We start from the raw sequence: 19454 nt of genomic DNA, 5'->3' as shown, positions 1-19454 counted from the left end.
TGAAGAGATAATGGATCAGAACCAGAACCACTCCTTAAACTACAGTCATAATGATCAATAATGGATCAGAACCAGAACCACTCCTTTAACTACAGTCATAATGAAATAAAAACATTCAAAAGGAAATTACTGGTTCAATACAAGGAAAGTACATCAATGAAGAACAGAATTTAATGTCATCTATCCAGAGAAGCACTTTGAAAGTAGAATCTAAAACTATTGAGACATTTCTAATTGTTTGTGATAGCGACAATAAAGACACGTTATTATCAACACTTCCCTCAGGCAGGAGGCTGTGGTCCATACGGACCAGAACCCGCCACAAAATCAATTTCATTACCTCAGCTGTCGGACTTATGAACATTAAATAACCTTCACTTACCAGTTGCTTTATTCTTTTTGCTTGCACTCATTCTGGTTGCACTATTCTGTTGTGGTAAAAAATATGGCAACCATTTTTGCTTGCTCTTTTACTATTATTATTATTAATTTTAAATTTTAAAAATTATTTCATCAAATGTAAATTTGATCTGTAATGATTTTTAAGAGCCAGCAGGTGTCAGTGTGGAGCGACACAGTGGGGACACAGCGTCAATCAGCACTGTAAAGTTTGAGACAGATTGGAGCATGTTCAGGGCAGTTACACAGCATTTCCTGGTTCATGGCGAATTGCAAATTTCCAGGGGTCGCCATTTCTACGCCCTCAGACTTTTGCGAAGTACTGTTGCATATACTGGCCAAATTTGAGGTCTCTCGGACTTACCCCCGATGAGTTATTAATCAGAAAATATTTGCAGCTAATTCAAGATGGCCAACTTCCTGTCAGGTTTAGGGCGTGGCTGTGATTGACATTTTCGTGTGTCCTGATGTGGTCCATATGCCCACCAAATATTGTAGCTGTAAATGAAACATTGTGGAAGTTGGCCTAATGACCACTTTTCAATTTTGCAGGTGGCGCTATAGAGCCATTTTGCCACACACATGCGCAACACCCATAAAATAACAAACATTTTGCCAGTCCTGATATGCATGCAAAGTTTGACGCGTTTTGGGGTATGTTAAGGGGGCCAAAGTGGAGTTTGAAAAGATGGGAAAAGAGTGAAGAAGAAAAATAAACCCTAGGGTTTCAATAGGGTCCATCAGCACCGTCGGTGCTCAGACCCTAATTATAAATGGAAGAAATGAAAGACTTTCATCAGTTAAAGCTGCTGTATTTGATCTGATATGTTTGATTTCATCTGATTTTATCTGATATATTCAGCTGTTTGATAACTAGAATATGTCTGAATAAAGCGGCACAAAAACACACTTTTCTACATAAATATTGGTTCATCTTCCCTCTTAAATGCTAAGTAGGTAAACCACGACTCTGCGGAACCCTGATCAGAACCGGGCCAGTCCTGCTGCTAGTCTCAGGAGAATCGGGTTAGTTGGTCCTGGTACGTGTCTCAGGGACCAGCTGGAGACCCGTGTCAGTCCCGGTGCTGGTCTCAGGGTCCAGTCTTGTGTGTTGGAGGAGGAGGTGGAGCTCGAACCTGAACCAGACCCAGATGAGCTGATTATCTCTGAATCCTGGTAGTGAACAGGTTCTACGTTTGTTGCTGATGTGGATCCAGAACTCAGAACTTACCGGTCTCAGTCGACCACTGGATGGGTCTGGAGAGTCGCCCCCTTCAGACCAACAGAGGAAACATCAGACCTTTAGTCGTTACCTTTTACTCGTTTTACGGAAGAAGAACTGAAACACTGCTCACCTGATCCTGCCTGCTGTAACACCTCCACACCAGCAGGGGGCGCCACACTGGCAGCAGGAGGTAACAGAGGAGGCCTGGAGGATGCTGGAGGGTCCTGGACAGAAGAATGGATGGATAGAGGGATGGATGAATGAATGGATGGATGGATGGATGGATGGATGGATGGATGAACAGGTTTACAGCCTCACCTCTTCCTCTTCACCTTCATCCTGCAGCAGCTCCACCACCAGAGAAGGGAAGAAACCAGTTTGTCCGTCCAGCTCTCCCTCCCAGAATCCATCATCCACCTGAAGAACATCATCAGATCCACCAGGTGAAGCTATGCTCAACCACCGAACTCACTCAAGCTTGTCTTTCTTTCAACCAGCTATCCATCCATCCATCCATTCTCTATACACCGCTTTATCCTCACTCGGGTCGCAGGGGGTGCTGGAGTCTATCCCAGCTGACGAGGGCGAAGGTAGGGGACACCCTGGACAGGTCACCAGTCTGTCACAGGGCTACATATACAGACACACAATCACTCTCACATTCACACCTACGGACAATTTAGAGTAACCAATTCACCTCAGCATGTTTTTGGACTGTGGGAGGAAGCCAGAGTGCCCGGAGAAAACCCACGCATGCACAGGGAGAACATGCAAACTCCATGCAGAAAGATCCCAGGCCCACCCCGGGATTTGAACTGGGGATCTTCTTGCTGCAAGGCGAAAGTGCTAACCACTACTGCACTGTGCAGCCCTCAACCAGCTGTAACAGCTGTAAAACATCTCAACACCAACCTCTCCATGGCGACAGCGTATCAGGTGGATCAGCGCCCCCTCTTGGAAGGAAAGCTCCTCTGCGCTCTGAGCCTGGTAGGAGTACAGCGCTCTAGCGACACCTGAGACGGAGCAAACACACCTGTCTGATCAGCTGGTCATAATGTTACAGGTATTTAATGTTGGTGACACTCAATTTAAAGGGATCTTATTTAAATACATTGGAGTCCTGCAGTTTATTCAATTATTATACTATATTATACAGAAAACATCAAAGTTACAAAGAGAAAATTTATTTATTTAACACCTAGTTCAGATTTCTTAAAGCTGCTTCATGAGGTAATTACCTGGTGAACTCTGTCAAAAATAAACCTCAGTTTCTTTGTTTGACCTTCAGGTGTGTTGATGGAAATGCTGCTGCTGAGCAGAAAATCTTCATATTCGACTCATTTATTCAGAATTCAGGCTCTTCTTAGTGGAACATCTCTGGGTCTTCGGTGGAACCATGAGTCCAAACACACCTCCAGGTTCTAATGAAGACCTGAACCAGCTAAGGAGGTTAAACCCTCAGGCTGAAGGATGCTGGGTATTTATGGGATGTATGTTCTGCAGAATGAACAGTGTGTTGGGTTTTTTTACTAGAAAATGAAATGAAGTTGGACCTCCTGATGTTGTGGACCAAAGGAACTCTTCTCACATCTATTTTATGAGACATCAGACTGTCCAACTGTCAAAAATACATTCATTAGCTCAATGTTTCTGAGACTTTCATCCATCCTCCAGTGAACATGGAGTCACTTCCTGTTTAAGATTGCTGCAGCAAAGCAAAAGGTATTCCAGCCAAAGACAGTGCAAGCCTTGAGGATATAAAATGTCATGAAATCACTGGACCTCAGGTGGTAGTTGTCACAGGTGGGGTATAGGAGGTTGGAGATGTACTGAGGTGTCTTCCCTGATAGGGTCTTGTTGATGAGTAAAAGCCAGTGCTGGAGTCGTCTGGTGTAAAGAGAGGACCAACCCACCAGTTTGTAGAGGTTGCAATGGTGGGTGAAGAAAGGTTCACCAGTAGCAGGATGGATGGCTTAGTGATGGAGGGCATCAAGCCTGTTTGGGCCACTAAGAGGCCATTTTATAGATGACATTGCCGTAGTCGAACATAGGAAGGATGGTCATCTTCACAAGAGTGTTTTTGGCAGAGTATGTAAAGGAGGCCTTATTGAAGTAAAGGCACTCCAGTCTGGATTTGATTTTAGCCTGTAGAATACTGATGTGAGGAATGAAAGAGAGTGAAGAGTCCAGCCAGAGGTCAAGGTACTTGTAGGAGTTGACGAACTCCAGATCTGAGCCATCTGCACACATGATCTTTTGGGGGGCTGGAGTCACTGTTTGTCCGGTTAAATAGGATATGTTTTGTTTTCTTGGAATTGAGACGCAAGCGAAGGTCCTGAAAAGACTCCATGATCAAAGTAAGGCTGAAGGGTAGATGGAGCCAGAGTGATGGGCCAGTGGAGTAAATAATGGTGTCATCAGCGTATCGGTGTATCCAGGAGTCACCAATAGCTTTGATCACATCATTTACAGTATGTAGATGGAAAACAAAGTTGGGCCCAAGATGGAGCCTTGGGGTACACCCTTAGTGATGATCAAATGTCCTGACATAAAATTCTCTGACTTCACTTGTTGTATGGCAATTACTGATGGCAAACCAGTTAATACAGCTTGAGGACAGGCCAATTATTTTACTCTGTTAAGCGCCTTGTGCTGCTTTTGACTGTTGGAAGGTGCTTTATAAATAAAATTTGATTGGTTAATTGATTGATTGAATGCTAGAGAGCCATTGCAGAAGGATCATGTGGCCTACTGAATTGAAGGCCTTGACCTGGTTTACGAAGGTGGCTATGCAGGCCTTCCTGCTGTCCATAGCGGTAAAGTTGTCATCAAGGACCTTCAGGACGGCAGTGATACACCCATGGCCAGGTCTGAAACCTGACTGCAAATCTGACAGGATATGGATATCGAGTTAATGAAGTGGCTTAACTATTTGTGAACCAGCCTCTCCGTGACTTTGGCCAGGCAAGGCAAGATGGAGATTGGCTTGTCACAGTTGGGGTCAGAGCCAGAGCCACCTTTGAAGAGAGGGATGATTATGGAGTCACTTCCTGTTTAAGATAGCTGCTCTGTCAGTATAAAAACTGGAACTAACCTCTGCTTCCTGTCTTCTCTTTACTTCCAGTGGGGGATGTGGAGCTGAATGAGTCATCCAGCTGAGCAGCGTCCTCTGCAGGCAGACACAGGAACTGCACATAGCGCTCAGGTACATAGCCCACCTGACCACAGGAGTTACACACCTGCACGGGGAATGAACACAGGTAGAGATGCCTGAAAACAGCTCCTCTTAAAGTCCATCTCACTGACTAAACCCAAAAACTCACAGCTCTACCTGGCTGACAGGTGATGCAGCTCATCTGGACCTTCCAGGTAATTATAGCTGCCAATAGTTCACCCACCTGCATCTACCTTCAGCACCTCCAAACATCTGTACACTGTTTCCCTGCTGACTTGTTCTGTTTTCATATATTCAGTTTCAGTAAATTTCTTGTGATAACTTCATGTTTTTCTCATTTTTTGTCCCATTTTCATTGTTTTGTGCCTCATCAGTGTCTCCTATATGATGTTTTGTGTATTATTTTGGTCACTTTTTGCTGTTTTGTATCATGTTTTTGTTGTTTTTTGTCTCATTTGCGTCATTTTGTGTCTTGTTTGTGTTGTTTTGTGTCATTTTGTGTCTTGTTTGTGTCTTGTTTGTGTTTTGTATCATTTTGTGTCGTTTTGTGTCTCGTTTAGTCTGGTGTTACCTTCAGCCAATCCTCCACGTCTCCATCTTCTATCACTTCAAGCTCCTCCCCTTCAGTGATTGACAGCTCGTCTGATTGGCTGGCCTACAACAGGTAACACACGGTTCTCAGTGCAGAAACAACAGACTTTATTGAGTCTATAGAAGTGATCTTACTCTTTAGACACTTAAAGCCTCATTTCATCAGAGAAGCCAAATGCTAACGCTGAAGCTCAGAACATCTCTGGTGGTGCAGAGTTATATAAAACTGACATTGAACTTCATGGAAGAGATCAGATTTTTTAGTGGGGTGATAAATAGGCATGTGACAGAACGTACCAGCAGGTTTCAGCTGATTTAAAACGTCTACCGTGTTTCCTATCAGTTAATCTAACCAACCAGACGTCAGGCGTTCTGACAGGAAGTAAATTAAACTGCTGACAGCTTTCTGGCTCATTTAACTTCCTTCCGTTTGATTTGTTGTCGTGTAACTCAGAGTTTCTCAACATTTTCTGACCTGTGACTGTTTTACTTCCTCCAGTCGTCGTGAGAACGAGCTCCAGCAGACATGTTCACGTCAGCTTTTTATTTACAGTTTCTTCATATCTATCAGCTTTTATTTTACAGTTTAACGTACTAACCACCTACACAGGAGCAATTTATCTTTTTGTTTCATACAGAGATCCATTTTAGTGTTTTCCAGATGTGGGACACTTCATTTAGATAAATACATAGATTAAACCTTTATTGATCCCACAGCGGTGAAATTTACAGCGTAACAGCAGCAGTTTTTTGGTATTTGGGACTAAAACCGAAGTTCTGTAAATGTTTCGGCTACATTTCTGGATCTTCACACTCAGTAAACCTACTAAGCCATTTTTAGGCTTCAGCATCTCCAGAAGGAAAACCAGCAGCCATGAAATGTGGAGAGAACTTGTAATCGGTACTATATAAATTAAACTGAATTGAACTGAGAACAATCAGAATAGTTTCATTAGATCAGAACGATTGAATGGAACCAACAGAGGACACATTTGTAATTATTGAACCTTCAAAATGGAAGAAAAGCTGCAAAACCTCTTATTCAGGCTGGTCAAGTGTCTCCATAAAGTTCCTGTTAGTGTACAGTCTTTGGTCGGCATTTCACCAACTGCTGAGGCTCTAACATTAGTAGAATCTGATGTGTTAAAGTCTGACCAGACAAGGTTCCAGTTTTTAGAGTTTAAAATTACTCAAAATTGCCCAAAATGGCTTGAAATGTGTCTGAAATGGCTTAAAATGTCTCAGCATTCTCTAAAGTGATTTGAAATTCATCAAAAATAGTGTGTTTCCTACCTGTCAGCTGTGCTTCCTACCTGGTAGCTGTAGACCACTCTGCAGGCTGCAGGGTAAACACACACTCCAGAAGCTGAAACTGGATCTGCAAAGATGTCTGCATTCTCGTCTTCGTAGTCCTCAAAGTCAGTCATCTCGAACTCATCCTCCTGGAGAACGATAAAAACACGAACATCTCAGAGGTTCCTTCAAGAAAAGCTTCTGTTCTGTAGGTTTCTACATCACCGTGTTCTGTTGGATCCCACATGCTGTGAATATCGAAGTAAAACTGAACTGAATCCAAACTCAACTTGATCCTGTCAGTACACAACTGTTAGTAGTGCTGAGAAGCTCCACTGGATAGACATCAGATAATAACTATTAATCCTCTGCTGACAGTCGTTTCTGTCTATCTATCTATCTATCTATCTATCTATCTATCTATCTATCTATCTATCTATCTATCTATCTATCTATCTATCTATCTTCCTCTGTGAACTTCCTCTGTTTGCTGAGGACTTTTATTTTGAAGGGGAGCGTTTCCTACTGAAAAGTCCTCCGTGGACTTCCTCTGTTCGCTGAGGCGTCGCTCCGTCTCCAGGTCCTGCTCGGCCCGGTTCATCGCCTCCTGAAGCCAGCGTTCGGTTCCTGCAATACTCTGGGACAGCAGAGCGAGCCGGGCCTCGGCCTTCACCCTGCTGAGCTGACAGAACCAGAACCTCAGTTAAAACCAGAACCTGAAGTAGACCCAGAACCTCAGGAAGACCCAGGACCTCAGCTAGAACCAGAACCTCAGCTAGAACCAGAACCTCAGTTAGACCCACGCCCTCAGCTAAAATCAGAACCTCAGGCAGACTCAGAAAATGCATTCACTCATAGTTCTCGAACTTCCAGAAAACATCTTCAAACACCCCAACTGTTCATAAAAGCACAAATTTAAACTCCAGAACCAGTGTTAAAGTCATCGATGTTCTGAAATTTGTCCCCGTTGACTTGTGAACATAGAGGTTGGTGATGTTTAGAAGCAGAAAGACTCAGAAGATGAAGTCTCCAGATGATTTACCTTGGCCTTCCTGACGTTCTCCTGCACCTCGGAGATCTTCTGCTCCACGCTAAGTCCAGTTTCTCCTGAAAGAAGCTTCAGTCGGCTCTCCAACATCTGCAGAGCCTGAAGGACACAAAAACAACACCTTCCTGATGAAAGGTTTGAAATACTGGACCAATGAGAACTCTGTAAGGTTCTGACCAACCAGAGCTCTACATTTAATCTCTTGGACACACTAAAAACACTGAAGCTTCCGAGGAAATCTAATCAAAAAGACAACAATGTGAAGACAGATGGTTCTACCAGACTCACTCTCTCTCCATGAGCGACCATCTTAAAATCCTTTGCAGCCTTTTGGATCCATTTCTTGGCCTCCTTCACCAGACCGGCCACATCGTCGGAGGGACAAACCTCCTGCAGAGAAAACACCTGAAGAAAGAGTTCAGTCTGAGCTGGAAATCATCCAGTTCTGTTGGTGTGTTCATGAAACACCAGATAGTCACTGAGGTTCATCTCATTCAGTTCTGACTGTCACACTGGAAGACGATCATCTCGCCAAGAAAACTCAGCTGTAGGTTTTGATTTCTGAGTTTTTATCAGTTCAACTGCATTTCCAGATAAGTATGTCCATCCCGGACCTCCTAAAGTGACTTCTCGCCTGAAATGAGAACTTCTCCTGCATTATTTTTATTAAACTCACCTGGTCTCGTGGAGCAGGCTGAAATGAGAATTCAGGGGATTTGCTGAAGGAGATAGAGTCCTGCAGAAACTGTTGAACGTTTCTGTCTCTGGTCACCTGAAAACAACATTCAGATGCTGTTAGAGAAGTTCAAACTTTCATCCTTCACCTTCCCAAAAAGCTTCATGTCGGCTCCATCGCTGCAGAATTTCTCACAAAGTGTAGAAAAGGTCTTTCCAAATAAAACCATCTTTAAATCCTGTGGATCAGCAGGAAACTCCTCAGTTTACACTCAGCTGCCACTTCGGATATTTACTGTTGAATTTCTGTCTGTAAACTTGTGAAGCTTCAACCTCACAGTCTCACTTCCTCCTCTTCTTTCCTCCAGACATCTAAACTCAGCCTTTTCTCTTTAATATCAGTCTCTAATTTCTTCCTTCAGCCTCAAACAGTCGCTGAGGAGTTTCTTATGCCGGCTGCGAGATGGTAAATATGAAGAAATGTCAAGAAAAATGCTGAATTAAATCTGGCTTCAGCAAAGAATGAGTTTGGTTTCTAGATGACTCTGACATGTTTAGGTTACAGAAGTTTAAGAAAAATGTAAGGAGTTTTACAGTAACAGGGATAATACTGAAAATGAAGAACTTTACAGAGATACCAGAACATTCATGATGAAATAAAAAGATGTAGAAGAGACAAAGAGCAGCAGAGCTTCAGTCCAAACTCAGATCAGAGACAGAAGAAGAAGAAAAATTGTCTCACTGTGGTGCTAAAGTCTGGAGTTCCCACAGAACATCTTGTTCTTCTGCTGACAGCAAAAAATATTTAGCTGTACTTCACCTCTCTGCTCAGACCTTCAACACTTTCAGATGTTCTCCCACCAAAACAAGACTTTCAAAGCTGAGAAAAACAAGTTCATGATGTTTTCCAGAAGATGCTTCCAGTTTGCACATCAAACAGCCTTCAGACTTCAACCAAACTCTTCAGACTTCACCCTAACCCTTCAGACTTCATCCAAACCCTTCAGACTTCACCCTAACCCTTCAGACTTCATCCAAACCCTTCAGACTTCACCCTAACCCTTCAGACTTCATCCAAACCCTTCAGACTTCACCCTAACCCTTCAGACTTCATCCAAACCCTTCAGACTTCAACCTAACCGTTCAGACTTCAACCTAACCCTTCAGACTTCATCCAAACCCTTCAGACTTCATCCAAACCCTTCAGACTTCATCCAAACCCTTCAGACTTCATCCAAACCCTTCAGACTTCATCCAAACCCTTCAGACTTCAACCTAACCCTTCAGACTTCATCCAAACCCTTCAGACTTCATCCAAACCCTTCAGACTTCAACCTAACCCTTCAGACTTCACCCTAACCCTTCAGACTTCAACCTTACCCTTCAGACTTCATCCTAACCCTTCAGACTTCATCCAAACCCTTCAGACTTCATCCAAACCCTTCAGACTTCAACCTAACCCTTCAGACTTCATCCAAACCCTTCAGACTTCATCCAAACCCTTCAGACTTCAACCTAACCCTTCAGACTTCATCCAAACTCTTCAGACGTCATCCTAACCCTTCAGACTTCATCCAAACTCTTCAGACTTCACCTTAACCCTTCAGACTTCAACCTTACCCTTCAGACTTCATCCTAACCCTTCAGACTTCATCCAAACTCTTCAGACTTCACCCTAACCCTTCAGACTTCAACCTTACCCTTCAGACTTCAACCTTACCCTTCAGACTTCATCCTAACCCTTCAGACTTCATCCTAACCCTTCAGACTTCATCCAAACTCTTCAGACTTCACCTTAACCCTTCAGACTTCAACCTTACCCTTCAGACTTCATCCTAACCCTTCAGACTTCATCCAAACTCTTCAGACTTCACCCTAACCCTTCAGACTTCAACCTTACCCTTCAGACTTCAACCTTACCCTTCAGACTTCATCCTAACCCTTCAGACTTCATCCTAACCCTTCAGACTTCATCCAAACTCTTCAGACTTCATCCTAGCCCTTCAGACTTCATCCAAACTCTTCAGTCTTCATCCAAACCCTTCAGACTTCACCGTAACCCTTACCTTCATCCAAACCCTTCATCCTAACCCTAACCCTAATTAACTCAGAAACAAAGCAGCTCCATCACTAACTCTATAACTGACATTAATATGAAATCTATATACATAAACACCTTAACAACGCTGTCCCATATCTGGCCGTGCTGTTTGTGTGTGTTCAGACAGGCTTCCATCTCCGTCCCACACAGCAGAGTGAAATAACTTCTCAGATCATCATAAACGTCACCGTCCATTTGCTGATGAAAGAACAACAAGACCAGACTAAGTTTCATTCATTTACAGACATTTTAAAAAGGCAAATTCAGGAATCTCCTGAACACAGAAAACTGAACTCTTTTAGTTTTAGATTTTACATTTTTTCCTTCCAATAACATCTGAGAATCTGCAGAACTTATAAATTCAGATTCTTTTATTCTATTCTTTCAATAGCAGCTCATCCCAAAAGAATCTAGTCAATTCTATAAAATAGATGTAACACTCAATTCTATTTTTCATGCATCTCCATGTTTAGTCATTGACTAATAAACGATCAGTAATATAATACTCAGTTAGATAATATATAAATAATACTTAATTATATAATATCTACACTACTGTTCAGAAGTTTGGGGTCACTTAGAAATGTCCTTATTGTTGAAAGAAAAGCATTTTTTCAATGAAGATAACAATGGATGAATGATAAATCGAGTGTAGACATTGTTAATGTGGCTGGAAACAGCTGATTTTTATGGAACATCTCCATAGGGGTACAGAGAAACATTTCCAGCAACCATCACTCCTGTGTTCTAATGCTAGATTGTGTTAGCTAATGGTGTTGAAAGGCTCTTTGATTACCTCCATAATTCGTGGTAGGCCTGTACTGTAATAGTGTTTCTGATGAGCGTTGACTGCTGCTAATGTCAGCAGGTATTCATTACGGACTTCAGTCAGACGGTCGTCGCACTCTTTCAGTCTGGAAACCAGCTGCACACACACAGAAACACACACACACACACACACACACACACAAACACACACACACACACACACACACACACACACACACACAGAAACACACACACTCACAGGCAAAATACATAATACAATAATAACAGTAAATGGACTTAACATGATACAGAGGGTTACAAAAATGACTTGGACATGATCACACAATCCATCCATCCATCCATCATCCATCCATTATCCATCCATCCATTCATTAAAACCATCCATCCATCCATCCATTAAAACCATCCATCTATCCACCCATCCACCCATCCATCCATCATCCATCCATCCATTAAATCCATCCATCCATCCATTAAAACATCCATTCATCCATCCATCATCCATCCATCCATTAAAACCATCCATTTTATCCATCCATCATCCATCCATTAAAACATCCATCCATCATCCATTAAAACCATCCCTCCATCCATCCATCATCCATCCCTCCAGCCATCCATTAAAACCATCCATCCATCATCCATTAAAACCATCCATTCATCCATCCATCCATCATCCATCAATCCATTAAAACCATACATCCATCATCCATTCATCCATCCATTAAAAACATCCATCCATTAAAACCATCCATCCATCATCCATCCACCCATCATCCATCCATCCATCATCTATCCATCCATTAAATCCATCCATCCATCATCCATCCATCCATTAAAACCATCCATTTTATCTATCTATCCATCCATCCATCCATCCATCCATCCATTAAAACCATCCATCCATCATCCATTAAAACTATCCATCCATCCATCATCCATCAATCCATTAAAACCATTCATCCATCATCCATTCATCCATCCATTAAAACCATCCATCCATTAAAACCATCCATCCATCATCCATCCACCCATCATCCATCCATCCATCATCCATCCATCCATTAAAAACATCCATCCATCCATCCATTAAAACATCCATCCATTAAAAGAAGGTAGGAAGGGAGTCTGGTTGTCCATCAGACAACCAGACTCCCATTCACCCCTACAGATGTTTAGAAGCAGCAGGAACCCTCAGCAGGTCTCTGGATGAATGATGATCTAACGTACCTTAGTAGCCATCTTATGATGTCCTGTTTTAAAGTGGAAGATCCCATGTTCACTCTTCCTGGCTCTGGAAGTCAAACCAAACACATGTTCTGTTAGATAATATAGCAATACCACATCTGAACATTATTTTAAACCAATTTCCAGCAGAGCCTCTCTGTATGACCATGTGGAGGTGAGAACATCCATCAGAGGAAGCTTCCATTAAGGACACCAATGAACCAAGCTGGTTGAACTCTTCTGTGAATATTTTAGATGTTAGCAGAGTTCTGATGTGTTGATGTGGTTCCGGACCTGCTCTGAGCGTCTGCAGCTTTCTCTCTGGCAGCTCCAGCGATGTGGCTGACCTGCTGGTAGGACTTCTTCAGCCTCTGCAGCTCCCTCAGAGCCTCCACCAGCTCAGCCTGGACCTTCTGCAGCTGCTCCAGGCCCTGAAACATCCAGCACTGGTTCATGCACCTCATAGGCTGGAAGGTTTGATCCCTCAGTGGAGACCAGGGGTTTTCTTTATGGTCGATATCGATTATTAGTTTTCAAAAAAAGCCGATAACTGATATTTGGAACTGATAAAGACAAAATGTTCTACATTAACAGCATGTCGTAGCAGGAACCTGACATTCAGAAAATTGGATTAGTTAATTAAAAAGGAATACTATAAATGAACATGTACAATAGAAATACGATTGATGACGTCAGTGTCACATGACCGACTGTTTCCTGATCGATAGATTGATTTAGATCAATAACAAATAATCTTTCTTTAGTTGTCTGTCCCATCTCTTTAATTTTCCACTAAGATGATAAAGCTTCAGTAGTTGTTGTTTTCTAGATACGAGCTGCCAGCCATTAACGTACCATAATGTTGATGTTTTTGCTTCTAGTTAAGTTCCTGCAGGCTGTTTTTCTGTCAGTCAGAACAGAGTTAAGGTTAGTCTGACTGTAGAAACATGCTACGCTGCTACAGCTAGCATTAGCCGCAGGCTAAGAGGCACAGCTAACCCCGCAGTGTTAGCATTAGCCTAGACTGTGGTGTTGCTGCTCGCTGGAGCTGCTACAGTCTGCTAATGAGCTCATCAACAGCCTTCAGTGATTGGCTGTTCATCAGCATGTGTAACCAATCAGAGAGAGCTGTGGGTGGGGCTGAGGTGATGATTGACAGCGAGGAGGCTGCATTGGAGATAAAGGAGGACGTCTGATTTGTTTTCGATAAAAATATCGATACCAATAATGAGAAAAAAGCCCAAACCTCATGTATTCAACTCACTCTCTTTGCTCGAACGTCCTTGGCTTTGCGGAGGCTTCTGGAGACATGTCCAATCAGTGTGCGGTACTGTTCTCCAGCAGCCAGTCGAGAAGCAGCCGTCTGAGCTGTAGCATCGACCACAGACCTCCACACAACAAACACACTCCTGGAAACACCACAGCTCATCACTAAACTGGAATTCATTCAACATGAAACCTGTTGTCAGTGTTTCCACTTTAATATGCAAGTAAAAATTAAACTATCAGAGTACTGTGATTCATGCCTTCTGTTCCCACACTGGTGGCTGAAGTACTTATATACTAATTACTTACATTAATGTATTAATTATAGAATAATTACTTGTATTAATAATGAACCACGTGAGCAGAACACTCTGGTACGTTACCCAGAAGAGACAGCGTCTGTGTTTCCTCTTTGCCAGTCTCTCTTCTGGAACTGGACAGCCAACCTCTGGAGAGCCTGAAAATACAGTGACTCAATACAATACTACTACTAGTTACAATACGCCTCACAAGTACATTTAAGATTATTAAATACTCATCACAAGTACATTTAAGAGTATCTTAAAGTATATAGTCTACTATAATGTATTTACTCTCATTAATATTCACGGGCACACAGTTCAATAACCAGAAGCGGGACATTATGACCAATTAGTTTTGGCTCATGGGAAATAATCAACAACCAGCAGGACTTCATGATGTTAAGCCATCCTGTTACACTCCATTTACAAACACACACTAGTATCACATAACTCAGGTGCTAATATTGGACCTGAAATCAATAAATTAGAAGCGTTTGCAGTAAACAATAGAAGGTTCCAGTCACAGAACCAGCAGAAGGTTCCAGTAACAGAACCATCACTGGACCAGAATAGAACACTGACCTGACTGTAGTCTTTCTCTATGGCTGCTCTCTGCTTACTGAAGGATCTTCATGAAAACAAGGAAAACACAAAAACACACATCATCATCACCATCATCATCATCAACGTGTTACTATGGGTTACACAGACATTTTGGGGGTCAGGTGCTCAGTGGAAAAAAAGTAATAAATAATAATAATAACAACACACAAAGGTTTATTAAAACATTGTGCCATGACATTGTAAATGACATGTAGCTTCCTTTCTTTGTCTCTTTTTATCCTTCCCCTTCTGGGTATGATGCAATTGATAAATTAAAAGAGATCGACAATATCAAGACTGATTCCTGACATTAGGCTACAACAAGGCAGAAAGCTACTTTTTCTTTTTGTCATTTAGTAAATAAGCCACAGCAAGTGTTGCCTCTACCTAATGTAGGCCAATAATAAGCCTACAAAAACTAAATATTCAGTTATAGTATGCTGATCACATGCTGTACCAATTCACCAAATAACACTGGTTGTGTGGTCATCGTCGTCACCCTATGTCATTAATTGATTATTATTATGGGCAGCATGGAGCTTGTTAAGCAGGCGGGTTAAAAAGGAGAGAGGGTCTCCAGGTGGGTGGTTTCAGAGTGGCACAAGGTGTGACGTGTTCTGGTTAGAGAATAGGCAGCCAGACTCTCCAGGTTATTGGTATTTATTGCTGGATAACTCAAAAGGATCAAAAGTCTCCTTATCTCCTTTCCTTCCAGACGACACACCAAGTACTCTCCGACCTGTCTCCCTGGTCACATTTGCTGTAGTTGTCCAGTCATCTGGAAGCACCTCCTGACCATCCAAAGCCTGTCTCAACTCTTTCCTGAAAGTCATACAACACTCTTCCTTTTTCAGCTTCCACCATGTGGTCCTCTGCTCTGCCTTTGCCCTCTTCATCTTCTTCACCACCAGGGTCATCCTACACACCACCATCCTATGCTGTCTGGCTACACTCTCATCTACCACTACTTTGCAGTCACTGATCTCCTTCAGATTACACCGTCTACACAAGATGTAGTCTACCTGTGTGCTCCTACCTCCACTCTTATAGGTCACCCTATGTTCCTGCCTCTTCTGGAAGAAAGTATTCACTACAGCCATTTCCATCCTTTTTGGAAAGTCAACCACCATCTGTCCTTCTGTGTTCCTCTCCTGGATACCAAACCTGCCCATGACCTCCTCATCATCTCTGTTTCCTGCACCAACATGTCCATTGAAGTCTGCACCAATGACAACTCTCTCACTTCTAGGGATGCTCTGCATCACTTCATCAAGGTCCAACCAGAATTTCTCCTTCTCCTCCAGCTCACAACCTACCTGTGGAGCATATCCACTAACAACATTGAACATCACACCTTCGATTTCTAGCTTCAGGCTCATCACTCGATCTGACACTCTTTTTACCTCCAGGACATTCCTAACAAACTCCTCCTTCAAGATAACTCCTACTCCATTTCTCTTCCTATCTACACCATGATAGAACAACTTGAACCCTGCTCCTAAACTTCTGGCTTTACTACCTTTCCACCTGGTCTCCTGGACACACAGTATGTCCAACTTCCTCCTCTGCATCATGTCAACCAGCTCTCCACCTTTTCCTGTCATAGTTCCAACATTCAAAGTCCCTACTCTCAGTCCTAGACTTGGTGTTCCTCTTCTCTCAATTCCTATGAACACACCTTCCTCCCCTCCTTCTTCGACCAACAGTCCTTCATTTTCCACCGGCACCCTGTAGGTCGACTGCACTGACGGCGGTCGTTGTTAACCCGGGCCTCGACCGATCCGGTATGGAAGTCATACATTTGATTTGCATGTTTGATTTGGCAAAAGTTTTACGTCGGATGCCCTTCCTGACACAACCCTCTGTATTTATCCGGGCATGGGACCGGCACAATAAGACACTGGCTTGTGTCCCCCTACGGCTACATTATATTGTATATTATTTATGTATTAGTAATATATTATTCATTATTAATAATATATTATTATTCTCATACCTGATCTCCTCCAGTAGTTTAATATAATTTGACTCTAATAGTTTATTTATATATTAAATTTCCCTCTTGATTAATAAGGTATCTATCTATCTATCTAATATATTGTATATTATTTATGTATTATTAATATTAATATATTATTATTCTCATACCTGATCTCCTCCAGTAGTTCGGTGTCTTGATGTTGTTTCATCTGCAGTTTGCTGAGCTGCTCTGAGAACAGCAGCTTCACCTGTTGACTCTCCTTTACCTGCAGAGACAGATGTTCAGAACATGTAGTGAAATTAACAGTGTTCCAACCACAAGAACCTTCACAGTAGAACCACGATGCAGATGTTTGTAGTTTTATTCTTTTCTCTGAACGTCTTCTCCTCTCAGCTGCTACTAAAAGGTCAGAAACAGCATGTGTCTGCTAACCTAGCAAACACTTGCCAACCTAGAGGACATGTGCTAACCTGGAGGACACATGCTAACCTAGCAATCACATGCTAACCTAATGACACATGCTGACCTAGCAAACACATGCTAACCTAATGACACATGCTGACCTAGCAAACACATGCTAAACTAATGGATACATGCTAACGTAGATGACACATGCTAACCTAGCAAACACATGCTAAACTAGTGGACACATGCTAACCTAGCAAACGCATGCTAACCTAGCAGACACATGCTAACCTAATGGACACATGCTAACCTAGCGGATACATGCTAACCTCAGGACACATGCTAACCTAGTGGATACATGCTAATCTAGATGACACATAAGAACCTTGTAGGCACATGCTAACCTAATGGATACATGCTAACCTAGCAGACATATGCTAACCTCGAGGACACATGCTAACCTAGTGGATACATGCTAATCTAGATGACTCATAAGAACCTTGTAGACACATGCTAACCTAGTGGACACATGCTAACCTAGAGAACACATGCTAACCTATAGATGCATGCTAACCTAGCAGTCATATGCTAACCTAGTGGTTATATGCTAGCCTAGCAGACATGCTAACCTTGTGGATATATGCTAGCCTAGCAGACAACTAACAGCTAACTTCACAGACACATGCTAACTCAGTGGACACGTGCTAACCTATCAGGCATATGCTAACCGATGGATGCATGCTAACCTAGAGGACACATGCTAACTTCGCAGACACATGCTAACCTAGAGGACACACGCTAACCTAGCAGACACATGCTAACCTGGTGGATACATGCTAACCTATGGATGCATGCTAACCTAGAGGGCACACGCTAACCTAGCAGACACATGCTAACTGAAATAAGAAGCTTCATCCACTCAGTTACTTTTCATGCCTGCTGGTGGAAATAAACAAACTTAAGATAAAAAGTCAAAGGTCACCAGATGGAGACAAATCTTTAAACATCCCATGCTAATTTTTAGTTTTGACAAATCCAATTAAATTTTATTTAGTTAGCACCAATTACAACTGAAATTGTCCCAAGATGCTTTCCAGAACCCATGAACCCCCAGAGCAGCCCTAAGGCGACAGTGTCAAGAAAAAACTCCCTTTAATGAATTCACAAATCTCCAGTACTGATCAGTTGTAAAGGATCTTTAATGACAATATATTGTTATTTTTCAATAAGACAGGGACATATTGTTCAGGTTAGAGTGTAACATCACACTTCATAAGTTATTGCATTTGGTCCATGAAGCTCTGAACCCAGACACTGTTCCCTAAAATGTGTTTCTTGAGGATTCCTGCTGCTCAGGTTGAATCAACAAACTATGAGCAGGAAAACAAGCAGACAGGAAACCAGAGACGTTGTCAGTGAGACCGTCTCAGATGTGGAAGCTGGAAAACAAAAGTTTGCAATCAGAAAATGTAAAATGAATTATGAGTTATGAGGAAAGACTTAAGACACAAACGATTCTCCAAGTATGCTGAGTATAAGTACAATGAAATACTCCAGAGTACACAGAGTAACTGCTGCTATGAGGAGCATCAGTTCAGAAGTGCAGGAAGTGGAAGCATCAGACAGCAGCAGAATGAAAATTAAGAAGAAGTTGAAGCTAGATTAAACTGACCTTCCTGGGAGGCGGCTGCATGTCTGGATGCTGCTTCTGGACCTTCCTTTCCTCCAGCCTCAGGATTTCCACTCGTGAACCGACTGAGAGGTTTTCTTCCTCGTCCTGCCTTTAAAGAGTGACTGAATCCTGTAGAGGGCAGCAGACTCCAGATTAACAGTTTAACCCTTGCTTATCAGCTGCTGTCATCACTAAGAAGCCACTTCCTGTCCTGAACGGTGCCACTTTGCATGTTTTCTGTTGGAAACGGGTTTCATTTATTGTTGTCATTTTTTCCATGGTGGTGAAAGTGACAGAAGTGAACCAGGCTTTAAAGGTAGAGCTTTAAACTGAAATCCCCTCAGTGTTTCGTTTCCCTTCAGTGAGGAACAATTACAGCTTTTAATTTGGGGTTCAGTGCAAAAACTCAAAATCTTATCAAGTCTGTTTGTGTTATTTTTAGTCAAAATGTCTCATCACACTTGATTTAATCTAAATTCACTTAACAAGTGACATTTCAGCAGATGTAGGGACTTGTTTTAAGACGATGCATCTTAAATATCTTGTTAAGTCAAATAATCTTGAAATTATCTTGTTTTAACCCTCGTGTCGTCCTGCGGGTCAAATTGACCCGTTTTAAAGTTTAAAAATGCAGAAGAAGAAAATTTGACAGTGAAAACTTCCACATTTTCAAATTTTTGGGGGAAATTTTTGAACATTTTT

The 19454-nt window shown here is 42.2% G+C and overlaps 1 protein-coding gene across 1 annotated transcript; it reads right to left on the bottom strand.

The window, feature by feature from the left end:
- Positions 1–153: 153 nt before the first annotated feature.
- On the bottom strand, positions 154–18869 carry LOC110956100 (F-BAR and double SH3 domains protein 1). The gene is made up of 21 exons (XM_022201401.2): positions 18753–18869; positions 16843–16940; positions 14674–14719; positions 14173–14246; positions 13788–13932; positions 12818–12954; positions 12527–12590; positions 11304–11432; positions 10583–10705; positions 8408–8503; positions 8020–8136; positions 7726–7830; positions 7210–7365; positions 6704–6832; positions 5371–5454; positions 4719–4863; positions 2537–2637; positions 1943–2041; positions 1755–1848; positions 1631–1671; positions 154–1535 (listed from the first exon to the last, which is right to left on the bottom strand). The coding sequence occupies exons 1-21, from the start codon at positions 18771–18773 to the stop codon at positions 1491–1493; spliced, it is 2049 nt and encodes a 682-aa protein (XP_022057093.2). The 5' UTR covers positions 18774–18869; the 3' UTR covers positions 154–1490.
- Between the last annotated feature and the right edge of the window lie 585 nt (positions 18870–19454).

This window comes from Acanthochromis polyacanthus, chromosome 10, assembly GCF_021347895.1.
Source record: "Acanthochromis polyacanthus isolate Apoly-LR-REF ecotype Palm Island chromosome 10, KAUST_Apoly_ChrSc, whole genome shotgun sequence".
In the NCBI taxonomy this organism is placed as follows: domain Eukaryota; kingdom Metazoa; phylum Chordata; class Actinopteri; family Pomacentridae; genus Acanthochromis; species Acanthochromis polyacanthus.
The sequence above is the reverse complement of the archived record's forward strand: the minus strand, read 5'-3'. Positions and strand labels throughout refer to the sequence as shown.

Coding starts and splice junctions, on each gene's coding strand:
- LOC110956100 (XM_022201401.2), bottom strand. CDS start 18,773: ATGCAGCCGCCTCCCAGGAAG. Junction 7,831..8,019: donor TGGTCGCTCATGGAGAGAGA/GTGAGTCTGGTA, acceptor TGTGTCCTTCAG/GCTCTGCAGATGTTGGAGAG. Junction 2,638..4,718: donor AGAGAAGACAGGAAGCAGAG/GTTAGTTCCAGT, acceptor GCTCCGTCTCAG/GTGTCGCTAGAGCGCTGTAC.